An 18,954-nucleotide genomic window follows, 5' to 3' on the forward strand; every position below is an offset into this window, starting at 1 on the left:
TACAAAGAGATCAAAATGTAGTAGTTAAATAAATAAGGTGCCTCTAAACTTGACCAAAGCTTCAGTTAAATAGGGATTTTCCATGCCTATCCATCTAAATCAGTGTCTCCTGTGCTCTCAACTACAACAAGGTCCATCGAAACTGGGGGGCAAGGGAAGATGGGTGGCAGATTGCACTCTGAGGAACACAACTCTACAGTTGCTCTGTCAAGGAACTGGCTGAACTGGAGGTTTTATACTGTAGCAGCAACAGTCTAATAGGTGTCCATGTTTTTCAGAATGTTGAGAATGAAAGTAAGAATTCAGGAAGGCCCGGCTAAATCACGCACCTCCTGGCCCTGAACTGGGCCAGCTGGCCATGACTGTCTAGAAACTGGTAAGAAGTTCTGAAAAACGCCCCTTCAGAAAATTCTAAGTCCTACTCAGAGTACACCCATGGAAATCAATAAACCAGGTGTGCATTCAGCAGCATTAAATACCACTCTCAATGACCTGTAGGCAACCACAAGGCAGTGGTTCCTGAATAATCAGCTCCAGTTAGGTCATGGCTCCAGTCTGGGTTGAGTTCAGCCTATCCCACCCATGTTCACATAACCAACTGGGCAGCGAAACCCAAGTTCTGCCTGGGTGCATGAAAAGCATTGGCTGCAGTTATCTCCTCCTGGGACTCGGGGATGAGAACTTCAGTCAAGAGGGATCTTGGGCAGATATGATGCGCTTCCACTGAGGGTGGGTCATATTTAGTCATAGATGCTTTTTTAAAAAATAGAAAAAATACAATTTTAGATTTGCAAGTTAATATGTGTTTAATTAGATGATCATCTGAACAGACTGATCTTTGTTTCATTGCTTGCTTCACAAATGGATTGATCAGGCCCACTTGCGCTTCCACTGGAGGTGGGTCATATTTAGTCAGAGATGCTTTTTTAAAAAATGAAAAAATACAATTTCGCAATTGCAGTTTAATTTGCGTTTAATTAGATGATCTTTATTTCCTTGCCTGTTTTCACAAATGGATTGATCAGAACCACTTCCACAAGCAAAGATCCAGAAGAATCAGCGTAGCCATCAGACATTCTCAACCATGGATGTGGGCTGCTCACTGATGTCACTCAAGGGCACAGCATTGTGCATTGAAGCCACAGTAAACTGGAAGAGTTAGACCAGGCGAGCAGAATTTGGTGAGTTCCTCTTGGCAGAACCCCCCATTTCCTCTTACATTGATTATTGTTCTTCTGAATAAAAGAAAGAAAGAGATTGATTGCACTTTCATGAGCCTGGAGTCAGATTGCTCACCTTCAGGTGATAAGATTTATACTGCTGGAAAGACTCAAAGGAACATTTAAGGCCACCCTGCAATGCTGGAATCTGTAGCAGAAAGGAAGAGGACATGAAGGCCCAGCCCCAGAAGAGCTCTCAGAGGAATTTGCAAGATCAGTGCCAACATCCCTTGGCCCATCCTGGATGTCAGGATGGGCCACTGGCAACCGCTGACTCTGAGGACTCCACCACACAAAAACGCAAGGAGACTTGAGGACCTCCCACTCCGTTGCTGTAGGAGGTGATGGCAAAGGCTGGACCCTTAAATGGATGTAGCATTTGGAGGTAAAAGGATCTAATCATACTAAAATGTGGGTTATTAGCAGAAAGTTCAGTGAATGAACAGCTGGATGGAGATCCCAATGTGACCTGAAGATAAAGTAGTCCAACCCTTAATCAATGCAGGATCTTCAGTGACAAGATCCCTGACAGACTGTCCCTCAAAACCTGCTTCTCTGTCATTTCCACCCCTTTGGTTCTCGTCCTGTCCTCTGGAAAAACGTCCCCATCTCAGCCTGGCAAATATTTGGATGCTGCAATCATGTCTCTCCTCCAAATTAACCTTCTCTTCTCCAGGCTAAACATGCTGAGCTCCTCCAATGTTCCTTATAAGAAACTGCTTTCAAATCTTGTACCCTTCTGGTCACCACCCTTGGAAGACACTCTAATTGGTCGTTTTCCAGCCTCAGATTGCAGTTATTTTTCAACTCATTTCTCCAGTATTTCTAAAAGGCAGCATTAACTATCACCATTATTGGCATTCTAGATTTTGTTGGCATTCTAAATTTTGTAGAATTTGATCAGAGCCACCTGTTTTTACTGCCCATGGGAAGTGCAGCCTGCACAGTTTGCACCCATATGGACATCTGTGATATCAAAATTCCCTGTGGACAGATGAAAACCTTGAGGCTCTAATGCTTAAAAGAAGATGCAGAACCTAGAAGTGCTGCATCAGAACTGAATCTAACTTTGTGCTTCTAAATATAGAATTAATATGCCCTGTGTGTATTATCAGCTACTCTGATCCATAAACTGATAAGGGACTGTTCCCTTTAGCACAAGCAAAGTCCTGCTTCTGTTTCCTCTAGTGAAGATGAGAGTGTAGATCAGGAAATCGGGATTGAAAATGAGCGAACATTCACATATGAGTGGGACCAACTCATGGATATCACTTACTCCAACAGCATCGTGCATTAGGGCCACAGGAGACCAATGAAATCTCTACAAAGGGACACTTCAAAGTGATTGGGAACTGGCAAAATCCTCCCGAGTCTCTACACAATGGAGGTTCCTCTGAGCAAAGGAGAGGGAAGAAAATTGTCATTATTGCAGTGGACTTCCTGTGCAAAAAAGAACATTAATTTATGAACGTTTTCTTTTGAGCAGTGGAATAGCACTTTCAAGTATGAGAGCCTGAGGTCCTGGACTAGGAAATGGGAAACCAACCTTCAAATCCCCCCTCATTCTGAGGCTCCCTGGGTGGCCTTGGGCCAATCACTGACTCTCAGCCTAATCTGCCTTGCAGGGATGTTGTGAGGATTAAAATAGGATAAACTATAGAAGCCATGGAGGAAAAGGTGGGAAATAAATGCAATAAATATTCAAAGCCTTCTGTAACAGCAAGTCAGTATTATTATGTCCCATAATACTGATGGAGAGATCAAGGCTGAGAGTGAAAGCGTGGTTTGCCCAAGGCCAGCTGGGGAGCTCATGGTGGAATCTTATTGGTTTACATTGTCAGGCATGGGAAGTCCTGATTTGACTGATGCTCCGGTCAACATTATTAATTTTACACAAATTGGTCGAGTAATTAAGTAATTACTTACTTAATTAATTAATTACTGCATTTTTATCTCTTTTGCGAAAACCAAACAAAAACAAGTTTTCAGAGGCTTACATCTCACCTGCCTTGGGAGATACTCAGGCCATTTATTTGCCTTCTTAAAATCAGCCTTCAAAACTGGCCACAGACAAGAACAGATTTCTTAAATTATTTCTCATCTGCAGCCTAAGATTTCAGTTGCTTTTTAATTACGGTAGCTCTTCCTTTCTCAAATATTTCTAAAATACAGCAATTACCATCACCTTGTTTGCCCTCCTAGTATTCCTCGGTAATGGTGGCACCCCTGTTTCAGGTCCTTTGGGACCTTGAGGTTTCTAGCTCCTGTTCTGCTGGATTTTATGGTGTATTTATTATTATTGTTATAAATTGAATTTATATACAGTGCTATACCCAGAGGACTCAGGGCGTTTATTGTACTTCAGGTGAGGTCTGGAAAGTGCAGAAAGAAGTGAGACTCCTTGTTGCCAAATCACATTTGCGTTCATTCAGCAGCAGCAGCAGACTGCTGGCTCATCTTCACTTACTGAGCACTGTCTTAAAATTTGGTAGAGTTAGATCAGAACTGCCAGTTTTCATGCCCATGGGAAGTGCAGCCTGCACAGTTTGCATCCATATGAACAATTCCTTGTGGACGAATGAAAACCTTGAGGCTCTAATACTTAAAAGAAGATGCAGAACCTAGAAGTGCTGAATCAGAATGGAATCTACCGTATTTTTTGCTCTATAGGACGCACCAGATAATAAGATGCACCTAATTTGGGGGGAGGAAACAAGGAGAATAAAAAATTCTGAATCCCAGAAGCCAGAACAGCAAGAGGGATCTGGCTTCTGGGATAGTCGCTTGCTGTTCTGGCTTCTGGGATAGCCGCTGAAGCCTCTCCCGGGCAGCGGGATGAAGGCTCCCCCGCCCGGAAGAGGCTGCGCATGGGTAAGCTGCCCTCTGTACCTTCCCCCATCTCCCACAAGAACCGCGCGCTCCTTAAAGGGAGCGCGGTTATTGGGGGCTTTCCTGGGAGGTCGGGGAAGGGACAGAGTCACATGCTCTGTCTCTTCCCCCACTTCCCCCAAGAGCCTTCATCCCCGTGTCCTGCGGAGGCTTCTGGGACAGCCCACGAAGCCTCCAGAGGGCAGCAGGACGAAGGCACCCCACTGCCTTGCGGAGGCTTTGCGCAAAAGCCAGAACGGCGGATGCTTCGCGCAGAAGCCAGATCAGCGAGACGGAGCGTTGCGCAGTGAGACGGAGCACTGCGCAGCACTCCGTCTTACTGTTCTAGCTTCTGGGACAGCCCGTGAAGCCTCCGAAGGGCAGTGGGGTGCCTTCATCCCGCTGTCCTATGGAGGCTTTGCACAGCTAAGCCAGAAGCTAGAACAGCGAGATGGAGGAAGAAGAGGAAGAAGAGTTTGGATTTGATATCCCGCCTTTCACTCCCCTTCAGGAGTCTCAAAGCGGCTAACATTCTCCTTTCCCTTCCTCCCCCACAACAAACACTCTGTGAGGTGAGTGGGGCTGAGAGACTTCACAGAAGTGTGACTGGCCCAAGGTCACCCAGCAGCTGCATGTGGAGGAGCGGAGACACGAACCCGGTTTTCCAGATTACGTGACTACCGCTCTTAACCACTACACCACACTGGCGCAGTGCTCCCTCTCCCTGTTCTGGCTTAGCCGCGCAGCCTGCATTCGCTCCATAAGACACACACACATTTTCCCTTACTTTTTAGGAGGGAAAAAGTGTGTCTTATAGAGAGAAAAATACGGTAACTTTGTACTTCTAAATATAGAGTTAATATGCCCTGAGTATATTATCGGTTACTCTGATCCAGAAACTGATCTGTGACTATTTTCTTTAGTACAAGCAAAGCCCTGCTTCTGCTTCCTCCTGTGAAGATGTAGAGTGTAGATCAGGAAATCAGGATTGAAAATGAATGAACATTCATACGTGAGTGGGACCACTTACCACTGCATCAGCGTGCATCATCATCACTACAGTAGCCATCTTGAATATCTCCAAAGGCACAGATCCCAGTTTTGGGGGTCTGGCAAAATCCTCCCGCCAGTCGACACTGCAAAGGAATCCCTGTGTGAAAGAGAGGGGAGTAAATTGCCATTATTTGAGAGGACTTCTTGTGCAAAACTGAAACATTAATTTGATGTCTGTTTTGTTTTGAGCAGTGGAATAACACTTTCAAGTATGAGAGCCTGAGGTCCTAGATTAGGAAGTAGGAGACCAGCCATCAAATCCCCCCTCATCATGAGGCTCCCTGGATGGCCTTTGGCCAGTCACTCACTCTTGGCTTAATAGGGTTACTATGTCCTGATTTATAAAGTGATTGACCACTATTCCCTTTAGCACAAACAAAGCCCTGCTTCTGTTTCCTCCAGTGAAGATGCAGAGTGTAGATCAGGATATCAGGATTAAAAATGAGCAAACATTTGCACAAGTGGGACCACCAAGTCATGGATATAACTTACTCCTACAGCAGCGTGCATTAGGACCACAGGAGATGTTTGTAATCTCTCCAAAGGTACAGTCCTCAATCATTGGGGTCTGGCAAAATCCTCCCGAGAGTGTACACAATGGAGGTTCATCTGTGCAAAAGAGAGGGAATTAAATTTTCGTTATTTGAAAGGACTTTTTGTGCAAAACAGAAACATCCATTTGACTGATGTTTTGTTTTGAGCATTGGAAGAGGACTTCCAAGTATGAGAACCTGAGGTCCTGGACCAGGAAATGGGAGACCAGCCTTCAAATGCAGCCTCATCATGAGGCTCACAGTGTCTCCTTGGGCCTCTCAAGGTTGTTGTGAGGATTAAATTAGGAAGAACCACAGAAGGCACCTTGAGCTCCATGGAGAAAAAGGTGGGATATAAATGCAATGAATGAATTGCATTTGAATGAATGAATGAATGAATGAAGGATGAGAACAGAATGAATGAATGAATGAATGAATGAATGAATATCCAAAGCCTTCTGTAACAGCAAATCAGTATTGTTATGTCCCATAATGCCAGTGGGGAGACCGAGGCTGAGAGTGAGAGTGCGGCTTGCTGGAGGCCAGCTGGTGAGCTCATAGTGGAGTCTCTATTTCTTAGCCACTGTGCTTCACTGTCATTTAGAATCATAGAATCATAGAATCATAGAATCATAGAGTTGGAAGAGACCACAAGGGCCATCGAGTCCAACCCCCTGCCAAGCAGGAAACACCATCAGAGCACTCCTGACATATGGTTGTCAAGCCTCTGCTTAAAGACCTCCAAAGTAGGAGACTCCACCACACTCCTTGGCAGCAAATTCCACTGTCGAACAGCCCTTACTGTCAGGAAGTTCTTCCTAATGTTTAGGTGGAATCTTCTTTCTTGTAGTTTGGATCCATTGCTCCGTGTCCGCTTCTCTGGAGCAGCAGAAAACAACCTTTCTCCCTCCTCTATGTGACATCCTTTTATATATTTGAACATGGCTATCATATCACCCCTTAACCTCCTCTTCTCCAGGCTAAACATGCCCAGCTCCCTTAGCCGTTCCTCATAAGGCATTGTTTCCAGGCCTTTGACCATTTTGGTTGCCCTCCTCTGGACACGTTCCAGTTTGTCAGTGTCCTTCTTGAATTGTGGTGCCCAGAACTGGACACAGTACTCCAGGTGTGGTCTGACCAGAGCAGAATACAGTGGCACTATTACTTCCCTTGATCTAGATGCTATACTCCTATTGATGCAGCCCAGAATTGCATTGGCTTTTTTAGCTGCCGCGTCACACTGTTGGCTCATGTCAAGTTTGTGGTCAACCAAGACTCCTAGATCCTTTTCACATGTACTGCTCTCAAGCCAGGTGTCACCCATCTTGTATTTGTGCCTCTCATTTTTTTTGCCCAAGTGCAATACTTTACATTTCTCCCTGTTAAAATTCATCTTGTTTGTTTTTGCCCAGTTCTCTAATCTGTCAAGGTCGTTTTGAAGTGTGATCCTGTCCTCTGGGGTGTTAGCCACCCCTCCCAGTTTGGTGTCATCTGCAAATTTGATCAGGATGCCCTTGAGTCCATCATCCAAGTCGTTGATAAAGATGTTGAATAAGACCGGGCCCAAGACAGAACCCTGTGGCACCCCACTAGTCACTCTTCTCCAGGATGAAGAGGAACCATTGATGAGCACCCTTTGGGTTCGGTCAGTCAGCCAGTTACAAATCCACTGAGTGGTAGCATAGTCAAGACCGCATTTTACCAGCTTCTTTACAAGAATATCATGGGGCACCTTGTCAAATGCCTTGCTGAAATCAAGGTAGGCTACATCCACTGCGTTCCCTTCATCTACCAGGCTTGTAATTCTGTCAAAAAACGAGATCAGGTTAGTCTGACATGACTTATTTTTCAGAAATCCATGCTGACTATTGGTGATCACAGCATTCCTTTCTAGGTGCTCACAGACTGTTTGTAGGGCAGCAGTTGAAGAAGGAGCAAAAAGGGTTTTCTTGTGTGTGTGTGTGTGTGTTTCCTTGTGGCTGATTAGCTGTTTTCCCTGTGTAAAGGTCAGAGGGGGCAGGGTTTCTGTTGAGGCAGGGGATTAGCTGTGGGAGGAGCTTATCAGAGTTTGTAGGGCAGCAGTTGAAGAAGGAGCAAAAAGGAGACACAATCTCAAGATGGAAGGGGAGGGAACAGCTGCAGTCGCCTGCGATTCCTGCGCAATGTTTGCCATCTTGCCAAAGGTTGCAGGCAGCTTTACCTGCAGCAATTGCATGTTGATTGCCCTTTTAAAAGACAAAGTCCAGCAACTGGAGGAACGTGTAGCTACGCTCCAAAGAATTAGAGAGCTGGAGCTCTTCTTGGAAGCAACAGAGCACACCGTCCCCACCAAGGAGGAGACAGGGGACTCCCCTGAGAAGGAGGCTAGTTCACCAACTCAGGAGCCAGATATATGGAGAAACGTGACTCAAAGAAGTAGGAGGCCCAGGGTTCACTCTGATTGTTTAGAAATACACAATCGCTTTGAGGTCCTTTCCCCTAGCATGGAAGACGAAGAGCAGACTCCATTTGAGGATCTCTCCCTCATTACAGTCGATCAGGTATATGAAGACGAGCAGCAAAGTCAGTCCTCAGGGAATGTGCAGGCGACCTTGGAACGGACAGCTCACGGAAGAACCCCGACCAAACCCAAGAGGAGGCGTGTAGTGGTGATAGGGGATTCCCTACTGAGGGGAACAGAAGCAGTGATCTGTGGGCCTGACAAGATGTCTCGGGAAGTGTGCTGTCTCCCCGGGGCTAAGATCCAAGATGTAACTGAACGACTGCAAGGAATCATAAAACCCACTGACAAATACCCCTTCCTCTTGGTTCATGTGGGAACCAATGACACTGCAAGCAATAGCCTCCAGAAGATCAAAAAAGACTACGAGGCTCTCGGCAGGAAATTGAAGCAACTAAATGCACAAATTGTCATCTCGTCTGTCCTCCCAGTTGAACGACGTGGCCCAGGGAGAGAGGGGAAAATAGTGGAAGTGAACAGCTGGCTCCGCAAATGGTGTAAACAGGAACGGTTTGGATTCTTAGATCACGGACTGCAGTTTCTTGAAGATGGACTTCTGGCAAGTGATGGGCTGCACCTCACAACGGTTGGGAGGAATGTTTTTGCCAAAAATCTCAGAAACCTCATCAGGAGGGCTTTAAACTGACTAATGTGGGGGAGGGAGACAGTGCTCCTGAAGGTAGGAGTCTATCAATTAATGAAGATGATCATCCAAATGTCATAGACCAAATGGAGCAAACAGCACGCGGACCTAGTGGAGGGAGGAAAAAATCCTTAAATAAGAGACACGGGGGAATGATTAATGGACTTCAATGTCTGTACACTAATGCGCAAAGCATGGGAAATAAACAAGATGAGCTTGAGCTCTTGGTACAGCAAACTAAATATGACATAATAGGCATCGCTGAAACCTGGTGGGATAAGTCCCACGATTGGAATGTAATAATGGGGGGATACAATCTATTTCAGAGAAACAGACCAGACAAGAAAGGAGGAGGAGTGGCGTTATATGTCAGGGATGTGTATACCTGTGAAGAGATCCAAGATTTAGATCCTCAAAGCCAAAGTGAGAGCATTTGGGTCAAAATTAAGGGAGAGAAGAATAACAGAGACCTCATTGTGGGAGTTTACTATAGATCCCCAAGCCAAACGGAGGACATAGATGATGCCTTCCTGGAACAGATGGCCAAGCATGCAAAAGGAAGGGAGATAGTAGTAATGGGGGACTTCAATTACCCGGATATTTGTTGGACGTCAAACTCAGCCAAGAGCATAAGGTCAAACAGATTCCTCACTGGCCCTGCAGACAACTTCATTGTCCAGAAAGTGGGAGAAGCAACAAGAGGAACAGCCATTTTAGATCTGGTCCTAACCAATGTTGATGACCTGGTTAGTGGGGTAGATGTGGAAGGATCATTAGGCGCGAGTGATCATGCTCTTCTGAAGTTTACTATACAGCGGAAAGAAGCAGCCAAGCATACTAGGGCTCAATTTCTTGACTTTAAGAAAGCCGACTTCATAAAACTTAGGGAAGTGCTGGGTGAGATCCCATGGACAGCAATACTAAAAGGAAAGGGAGTTCATGATGGCTGGGAGTTTGTTAAGAGGGAGATAGTAAAAGCACAACGTCAGGCAATACCAATGAGACGGAAACATGGAAGGTGCCTAAAGACGCCAGGGTGGCTATCTAAAGAACTTTTAACTGAATTAAGATTAAAAAAGGATGTGTACAAAAAATGGAAAAGGGGAAAAACCACCGAAGAGGAATTCAAACAAATAGCCAGCACGTGTAGACACAAAGTCAGAAAAGCCAAAGCACAGAATGAACTCAGGCTTGCTAGAGAGGTTAAAAGCAACAAAAAAGGCTTTTATGGGTATGTTCGTAGCAAAAGGAAGAACAAAGAAACAGTGGGGTCACTCAGAGGAGAAGATGGTGAAATGCAAACAGGGGACACAGAAAGGGCTGAACTCCTCAATGCCTTCTTTGCCTCAGTCTTCTCCAATAAAGAAAACAATGCCCGACCTGAAGAATTTGGAGCAAATGATTCAGCAAAGGAAACACAGCCCAGAATAACTAAGGAGATAGTACAAGAATATTTGGCTAGTTTAGATGTATTCAAGTCTCCAGGGCCAGATGAACTGCATCCAAGAGTATTAAAAGAACTGGCAGATGTGATCTCAGAACCACTTGCAGTCATCTTTGAGAATTCCTGGAGAACAGGCGAAGTCCCGGCAGACTGGAGGAGGGCAAATGTTGTCCCTATTTTCAAAAAGGGGAAAAGAGAGGACCCAAATAATTACCGCCCAGTCAGTCTGACATCAATAGCAGGGAAGATTCTGGAGCAGAATTTGTCTCTTCAGAGTTTGCTTAACAAGTTCTTTTTTTTTTTTTTTGGTAGAGGAGATATTGCAGGCACATTGTACTGCTTTTTTTTTTTTTATAATAATTTTTTTATTACATTTTTTCCAAATTACAGAGAAAACAAAAAGAAAGACAGAGCTAAAGAAAAAAAGAAAGAAAAAACAGAAAATCTCAACCATTTCGACAACTTATTTCAAATTTCCATTGGACTTCCCCACATCTCCCATATGAGTGCATTCTTGATAATAAAATTTGCCAGCAAATTATACCCTTATTTCATATGTTTCTTTACATTTTCAGTTGCAATTTAAGTTTAAATCTCTTATTCTCCAATTACTCTAAAAATGTAACATAATATCCTTTTTACCCGTTTAAACTTTGATTCTTTCATGAATATTGTCAGTTTCATAGATAATTAAATTTCATTGCTGGGGCTAACGTTCCCAATCATACGACGTCTTATGTTTCATACAACTTATAATACTTCTGCAAATAATCTTTAAATTTTTTCCAGTCCTCCTCCATTGCCTCTTCTCCCAGGTCTCGGATCCTTGCAGTCATCTCGGCCAGTTCCATGTAGTTCATCAATTGCGTCTGCCAGTCCTCCAGTGTGGGCAAATCTTGGGTCTTCCAATGCTTAGCAATAAGGATTCTTGCTGCTGTTGTAGCATACATAAATAAAGTTCTATCCTTTTTTAACACCTTCTGGCCGACAATGCCCAGAAGGAAGGCCTCTGGTTTCTTGGGGAAGGTGTACTTAAACACCTTTTTTAACTCGTTATAAATCATTTCCCAAAAGGCCTTCAATCTTGGACAAGTCCACCAGAGGTGAAAGAATGTCCCTTCAGCCTCCTTACATTTCCAACATTTATTGTCAGACAAATGGTATATCTTAGCAAGTTTGACTGGGGTCATGTACCACCGGTATACCATTTTCATAATGTTTTCTTTCAAGGCATTACATGCCGTAAATTCCATACCGGTGGTCCATAACCTTTCCCAGTCTTCGGACATAATATTGTAACCAATGTCTTGAGCCCATTTTATCATGGCTGACTTAACTGTCTCATCCTGAGTGTTCCATTTAAGCAGCAAGTTGTACATTCTCGATAATACCTTGGTCTTTGATTCTAGCAACTCTGTCTCAAGTTTCGATCTTTCCACCTGGAATCCTACCTTTTTATCTAGCTTAAAAACCTCATTAATTTGGGCATAGTGTAGCCAATTTTGCACCTTATCCTTTAGTTTTTCAAAGCTCTGCAACCTCCAATTACCTCCGATGTTTTCTATTATTTCCCAATATTTCGGCCAATGTGCCTCCATATTGGCTGTTTTCCGAGCTTTGGCCTCTATTGGTGAGATCCACCTCGGAGTTTTAGTTTCCAATAAGTCTTTGTATTTTTTCCAGACCATATATATTGCTTTCCTGACAATATGGTTTTTGAACATTCCATATGTTTTCCCCTTGTCATACCACAAATACGCATGCCAACCTAACGAATTGTTAAAGCCTTCCAGATCTAGGACATCAGTGTTTTCCAATAAGATCCAATCCTTCATCCAGCAGAAGGCCGCAGCTTCATAGTATAACCTTAAGTCCGGCAGGGCAAACCCCCCTCTCTCCTTTGCATCAGTTAGTATTTTAAACTTTATTCGGGGCTTTTTGCCCTGCCAGACGAACCTAGAAATATCCCTCTGCCACTTTCCAAAACATTCCACTCTGTCCACGACCTGCAAGGCTTGAAACAGAAACAACATTTTTGGCAAAACGTTCATTTTTATAACTGCAATTCGGCCTAACAAGGATAATTTCAGTCTTGACCAGATTTCCAAATCTTTTTTAACCTCTGACCAGCATTTTTCATAATTATCTTTGAATAGATTCAAATTCTTAGAAGACAGATTAACCCCCAGGTATTTCACTTTTTTAACAATGTTTAGTTCTGTTTCCCTCTGGAACCCCTCTGTTTCAATAGCCGTCAAATTTTTCCCTAACACCTTAGTTTTTTGTTTGTTCAACTTAAAACCCGCCACCCGACCAAATTTCTGAATCAATTCCAAAACTCTTTTTGTACTAGGTTCTGGCTCCTGTAATGTTAAAACCAAGTCATCTGCAAATGCTTTCAGTTTATATTGTTTCGCTCCGACCCGTATTCCTTGTACCTGCCGATCCTCCCTTATCATATTCAGCAAAACCTCCAGAACCGAGATAAACAACAGAGGGGATAGGGGGCACCCCTGGCGTGTTCCTTTTTCAATATGAAGTTCTTCTGTCACCACATTGTTCACTATCAACTTAGCTTTTTGTTCCGAATAGATTGCCTCTATTCCATTCTCAAACCCCCTTCCCACTCCCATCCCTTCCAAGTTTTTCTTCATAAATTTCCAAGAAATATTGTCAAAGGCCTTCTCCGCATCAATAAAAATTAACACTGCTTTGGTGTTAATGTTTGTTTGTAAAAGTTCCAGAATATCGATAATGTTCCTGGTGTTGTCAAACAAATGTCTGCCTGGGAGAAAGCCTGCTTGGTCCTTATGAATTACTTCATTTAATACTTTTTTAAATCTATTAGCTAGAACATCCGCAAATATTTTGTAATCCACATTTAGGAGTGAGATGGGTCGGTAGTTCTTAAGTTGAGTCTTTTCAGTTTCCACTTTAGGTATCAGTGTGATGAATGCTTCTTTCCACGTATCTGGTGCCCTCCCTCCCCCCATAATCTGGTTACAAACCTCCATTAATGGTTGTATCAAGTAGTCTTTTAAAGTCTTATAGTATTTGGAGGTGAGTCCATCAGGGCCTGGAGATTTGCCTAGCTGCGTATTCTGAATGGCATCCTCAATTTCCTGTTGTGTTATTTTACAGTTCAAGATTGATCTCTTTTCTTGTGATAATTCTGGAAGGCCGTTTTCTTTCAAAAATTGTTCTATCTCAGTCGCATCCTCGGATCCTTGTGTATACAATTTTTTAAAATATTTCTGGAAACACTTTCTAATTTCTCCCGGTTTCTGAATGTTCTTTCCTTCAACTTCTAGATTGGTAACATAATTTAATTTTTGTCTCTTTTTCAACTGCCAAGCTAGCAGTTTCCCACATTTATTCGCCGACTCAAAAGATCTTTGTTTCATTTGTTTAATCTTCCATTCCACTTCTTGATTAATCAGTTTCGCATATTGTGACTGGTGGAATTTAATTTCTCTTAAAGTCTCCTTTGATTTTGGGTTTAATCTTAATTTTTTCTCACCATCTCTTATCTTCTCCAATATCTTATCCTTTTTACCATTCCAGAACTTTTTCTTGATCGTATTCTGTTGTATCAGAAACCCTCTCATAACAGCTTTACTCGCGTCCCAGATTATTCTTTTTTCCACCGAGGTATTCAAGTTAATTTCAAAATAGTCCTTTAAAGCTTTTTGGGCCTTCTTTACAATCTCTTGATCTCTTAGCAGGTTGTCATTCATTTTCCATCTGAAGGAATCGGCAGTAGTTAGTCTCATTTCCATTTTCAAAGCGTTATGGTCGGAGCATGTCTTTGGGCAGATTTCTATTTTTATAGTCTTAGGTGCCAGCCCTCTAGTTGTCCAAATTTGGTCGATTCTTGTCCATGACAGATGGGCCTCAGAAAAGAAAGTTCCTTCTTTACCAAGGGGGTTTCTCGTCCTCCATAAATCAATTAAATCCATATTGTCAGTTAATTCAAAAAAGGTTTTTGGTAGTCTTCCATCTTTGGTCAAATTCTGGTTCTGTGACTTATCCATAAAAGTAGAGACAACCCCATTCATATCTCCCATCATAATGATGTTAGAGTAGTCCAGATAGTCCAGTAATGTCTCATGCAGCTTCTTGTAAAATTCTGATTTCCCCTCATTTGGTGCGTAGATTCCTAATATCAATATTTTCTCTCCTTGGGTCGATATTTCAATAGCCAGGATTCTTCCTTGTTCATCCTTGAACAAGAATTTTGGTGAAAGGTTCTCCAAGTTCTCACATGCAGAAGCACACACACAAGCGCGTGATAGAGAAGGAAAACTTCACCAGAGCCCCGATCTCTCTCTGCGCTCTGATTTTCACTGCCTTGATAATGTTTACATGTTAGCAATATTGACAAAAGTGGGTGAGAGGCTTGCAATCCACCAGCCTCACTGTTTCTAGATAAGGGTGTATTGCAGTTGCTTTTTAAAATAGTTATTCATTTCTCAAAGATTTCTAAAATGCAGCAATAACAATCAACATGTTTGCCTTCCTAGTTTTCCTTGGTGATGGTTGGACCCCGGTTCAGGTCCTGGTTCTGATCCAGAAACTGACCCATTACTATTTTCTTTAGTACAAGAAAAGCCCTGCTTCTGCTTCCTCCTGTGAAGATGTAGAGTGTAGATCAGGAAATCCGGATTAAAAATGAGCAAACATTTATATGTGAGTGGGACCAACTCAATGGATATCACTTACGCCTGCAGCAGGTTCCGTTGCTGCCACAGGAGACCCCTGTAAGTTCTCCATAGGTACAGTTTTCTGGTAATTGGCAAGTTCCTCCTGCTAGTTCACAGTCAAATTGCCCTGTGTAAAAGAGATGGGAAATAAATTCGTTTAAAGGGGGCAAAAGGGTTGCCAACTACTTTTTCCGCAAACTAGAACCCTGCGTATTTAATGGGACGACCAACTTTTACAGGCTTCTGCTGCCTCTCAACCTGTTAACTACTGTTTCATTGGCCAACATTAGCAAGGGTCAGATCGGTCCTCCTTCTCTGCAAACACTCCAGCTGATTTCTGAACCTTGTAAGGGGGCTGACACTCAGCTGCACCCAGCCAGTTGGGTGGTGTATAAATCATAAAATTATGATGATTATTATTACTGCTCCTGGGATCTTTTCAGCACAGCTGCCACCAAAAAATTACAATTCGCTAATAGAAGGGGAGAAAAATGAACAGATAATGCACCCACAGAACCACATAACTGGCCACTAATGGAGCCTTCATTCCATTCTACTGAAGGTTCCCCTTTGCTTTCAACATCTGCCAATCTGAATTACTGTTGTTCTGAGCTTCAGAAACAGATTGCCATTTGCACCCTCTCTGAGAATGATATTTTCTGGAATATCCCCAGCAGTATTGCCGATGTGTCTTGCTCAACTCACACCCAACTGTGCTGGCTATGGTCTTTCTTGGCTCCCAGCCAGGTGAGGAGGGGGGTAAGGCCCACCCATTTGCCCAGTGGGCACCATCTCTTCATTAGCTATACTCATGGGGTCCTGAGGTGGCAACTTTGGGCATTATTTAACAAAGAAACTTGCTGGGCTAGGTCCACAATGGAATCTTTCATGAGATTTTTACTCTTCATAGATCCAGGACCTCTGGAATTAGGAAGGACTTGGGGATCATGGACACTAACTTTCCAAACTTTTCCAAGCAATATAAATGACCATCATGGAACTTTCCTGGCCGCTAAGGCTGCATCCTGAATATTGCTGCTTTTGCAAAAGTCATATATTCAAATTCAATTTCATTATTAAATAGGTTTTTAAATACTTTCCTCCCCACCCCCTTTTAAGCAGCTGGATAGGATAGGAAGCTGCCAAGTCGGACTGTTGTTCCATCAAGCTCATAGCTGTCTACACTGACAGGCAGAAGGTCTTAGGTGTTGCCAACCAGGGAAATACCTGGGACTCATCCTGAGACCTTCTGCATTTGCAGCAGATGCTCCCCCACCTGAGCTCCCACCTCCTCAACAACCCCCTTTTAAGCAGCCAGATGAGATAGTCTATAGTCAAATGAAATTGTGGGCAGGAAAAAAGCAGTGGTGGAAAAATGCTAAAATAACTGTAATATAGAAACTTGTGTATATGTTTGAAAAAATAATAATAAAGAATTATACTACACAAAAGAGAGAATGGTCTACACTGACACACAACAGTTCTTCAGGGTTTCTGGCTGGGGAAATACCTGGGACTCAACCTGAGACCTTCTGCATTTGCAGCAGATGCTCCCTCCCTGTGCCCTCTTACCTGCAACAACGTGGAAGAGGATGAAGACCAGAGCAAAGCTCAGGTAAAGGAACCTCATGGCTGCACTTTCCTCTGAGATCTCTGCCAAAGGGAAGGCACTCTAAGGCAGAAGGAAGTCGAGTTTGGATGGAACAAGGAGGTTCTCTCTTCTTATAGTGTTGCCGTGCCAAAAAGATGCTGAAACACATATTTGAGCATCTGAGTGGGAAATGCTGCAAGCAGGTATTTATTGCAGCTGTCAGTATCTGAACCGTCCAGGCCATTTTTTCTTAACTCATTCTAGGCAATTTATTCATCTTGCAGACCATCCCAAGATTTATCTGCAGAACAATCTTTCTCATCCTGTTCTCTTTCCGTATCAATTAGCAAATTTCCCGTCATCTCACAAAAGCTTCTCACAACTTCATGGCGCCTGGATAGAAAGGAAATGGCATTTCGGGTAACAGCTTGGCCATAGTGCAGGTTGATGCAACCTCTTTGGGTTGGGCTGTTCAGTTCAACTGCAGTTGCCATACCTTCCAAGAAAGGAACGTTTCAGTGTGCTTTTCTCCTGGTCTGCACATTTTTGGATGCATTTTGCTTAACATGCTTGATATTGTGATGCATATAGTTTTATGTCCATTGCACCCATTATATGCTTCCTCTCCCAGTACCCACATAAAATAATTACTTTATCCGATCATTCATAAGTTATAAACACAAACAAGAACAACAACCAGAAGATGAGAGGAGAAACCTATTGGTAGAAACATTGTTTAAATTCTTTACATCAGCTGTACTCTGCTTTTCAGTCAAAAGGCCCCAGAGTAGCTTACATACAATTTAAAAAACAAATCAAAACATGGCACACAAGCAGAAAAGGACAGGAAAGGAAGACAAAGACAAAAACCAGATCTCCTTACCAATTTCTAGACAATAAGCATTTTGCTTTTCATGCTTGTTTTTGTGTTGCATGTAGTTTTATGTACAGTGGTACCCCGCAAGACGAAAGCCTCGTGAGACGAAAAACTCGCAAAACGAAAGGTTTTTTCGTTTTCGAGTTGCCTCGCAAGACGAATTTCCCTATGGGCTTGCTTCGCAAAACGAAGCTTGCCCCGGGGACAGCAGGTCTTCTCTTTTGAAGCGAGGGGCGGCAGGGAGAAGCGATCTTCTCCCCGCAGCCCCAGGTCCGGGGACAGCGGGAAGCGCAGCGCTTCTTCCCCGCTGCCCACGGACCTCTTTTGAAGCAAGGGGCTGCGGGGAGATCGCTTCTCCCGGTGCTCCTAAGCGGGGCGGGGGGGCGGGAACACCTGCCCCAGCCGCCCCGCTTCGGAACGCTGCTCCGAAGCGGGGCGGGGGGCGGGGCGCGAACACCTGCCCCAGCCACCGGGCTCCGGAGCGCTGCTGCGAAGCCGGGCGGCGGGGGGGGGGGCGGGAACACTTGCCCCAGCCGCCGGGCTCCGGAGCGCTGCTGCGAAGCCGGGCGGGGGGGGAACACCTGCCCCAGCCACCCCGCTTCGGAACGCTGCTCCGAAGCGGGACGGGGGGGCAGGAACACCTTCTGAAGGCGGGCGGGGGGCGAAAGTCTTTGTCCCCCCTGCCTGCCTTCCCAGGGGCTTTTAAATTGCCCCGGACAGAGGAAAAGTCCTCCGCTGTCCCGGGGCGATTTTAAAATGCCGCCCGCCAGCATTTTAAGATCGCCCGGACAGCGGAGAAGTCCTCCGCTGTCCCGGGGGTTTTTTAAAATGCTGGGGGTGGGAAGAAAAGCCCTTGTCCCCCCCCAGCCTTCAGAAGAGGTCCGGGGACAGACTGTCCCCGGACCTAGTCTGAAGGCGGTTTCCCTAGGAACGCATTAATTGATTTTCAATGCATTCCTATGGGAAACCGTGCATCGCAAGACGAAAAACTCGCAAGACGAAGAGACTTGCGGAACGAATTAATTTCGTCTTGCGAGGCACCACTGCACATTTTATGACCCCATTCTCCCCCAAGCAACCACATAAATTAATGACTTGATCCCATCATTCCAAAAAGATAAACAAGAAGAACAACAAATCTATGAAAAAACCCAGCACTCCAAAAATGTGTGGAGAAACCTGTTAGTACAGTAGAAACATTTTTAAAATTGTTTTGATCAATTTTACTCTGCTTTTTAAGCCAAAGGGCTTCCAGAGGGGCTTATGTACAATTTAAAAACCAAAAAACCAAACATGGAACACAAGCGGAAAAGGACAGGAAGGGAAGAAGAATACAAAAACCAGAACTCCTTGCCAATTTCTAGACAATCATGGTCAGCTGACCCAGTTCAGGATCAGGAGCTGCCTGATTCCGCTTGGCCTCCAGCAAAAGCAGAAGCCTTGAGCCCTGCTTCCTATCTCTCCCCAAGAGGCAGTCTGGTGGAACGGTCCATTAGGAGCTCCATCTTTCCTGCACTGCTTG

At 44.2% G+C, this 18,954-nt stretch overlaps 1 protein-coding gene across 1 annotated transcript in view; it reads right to left on the reverse strand.

Moving 5' to 3' along the window:
• LOC309529566 (uncharacterized protein) overlaps positions 1–18,954 on the reverse strand; it is a 123,630-nt gene that overhangs the window by 32,513 nt on the left and 72,163 nt on the right. Inside the window, exon 8 of the mRNA XM_082217924.1 lies at positions 5,634–5,750. Coding sequence (XP_082074050.1) covers positions 5,634–5,750 — 117 coding nt within the window. The remainder of the gene's footprint in view (positions 1–5,633; positions 5,751–18,954) is intronic.

Source organism: Podarcis vaucheri (assembly GCF_965113315.1).
Source record: "Podarcis vaucheri genome assembly, chromosome: 3".
Lineage (NCBI taxonomy): Eukaryota > Metazoa > Chordata > Lepidosauria > Squamata > Lacertidae > Podarcis > Podarcis vaucheri.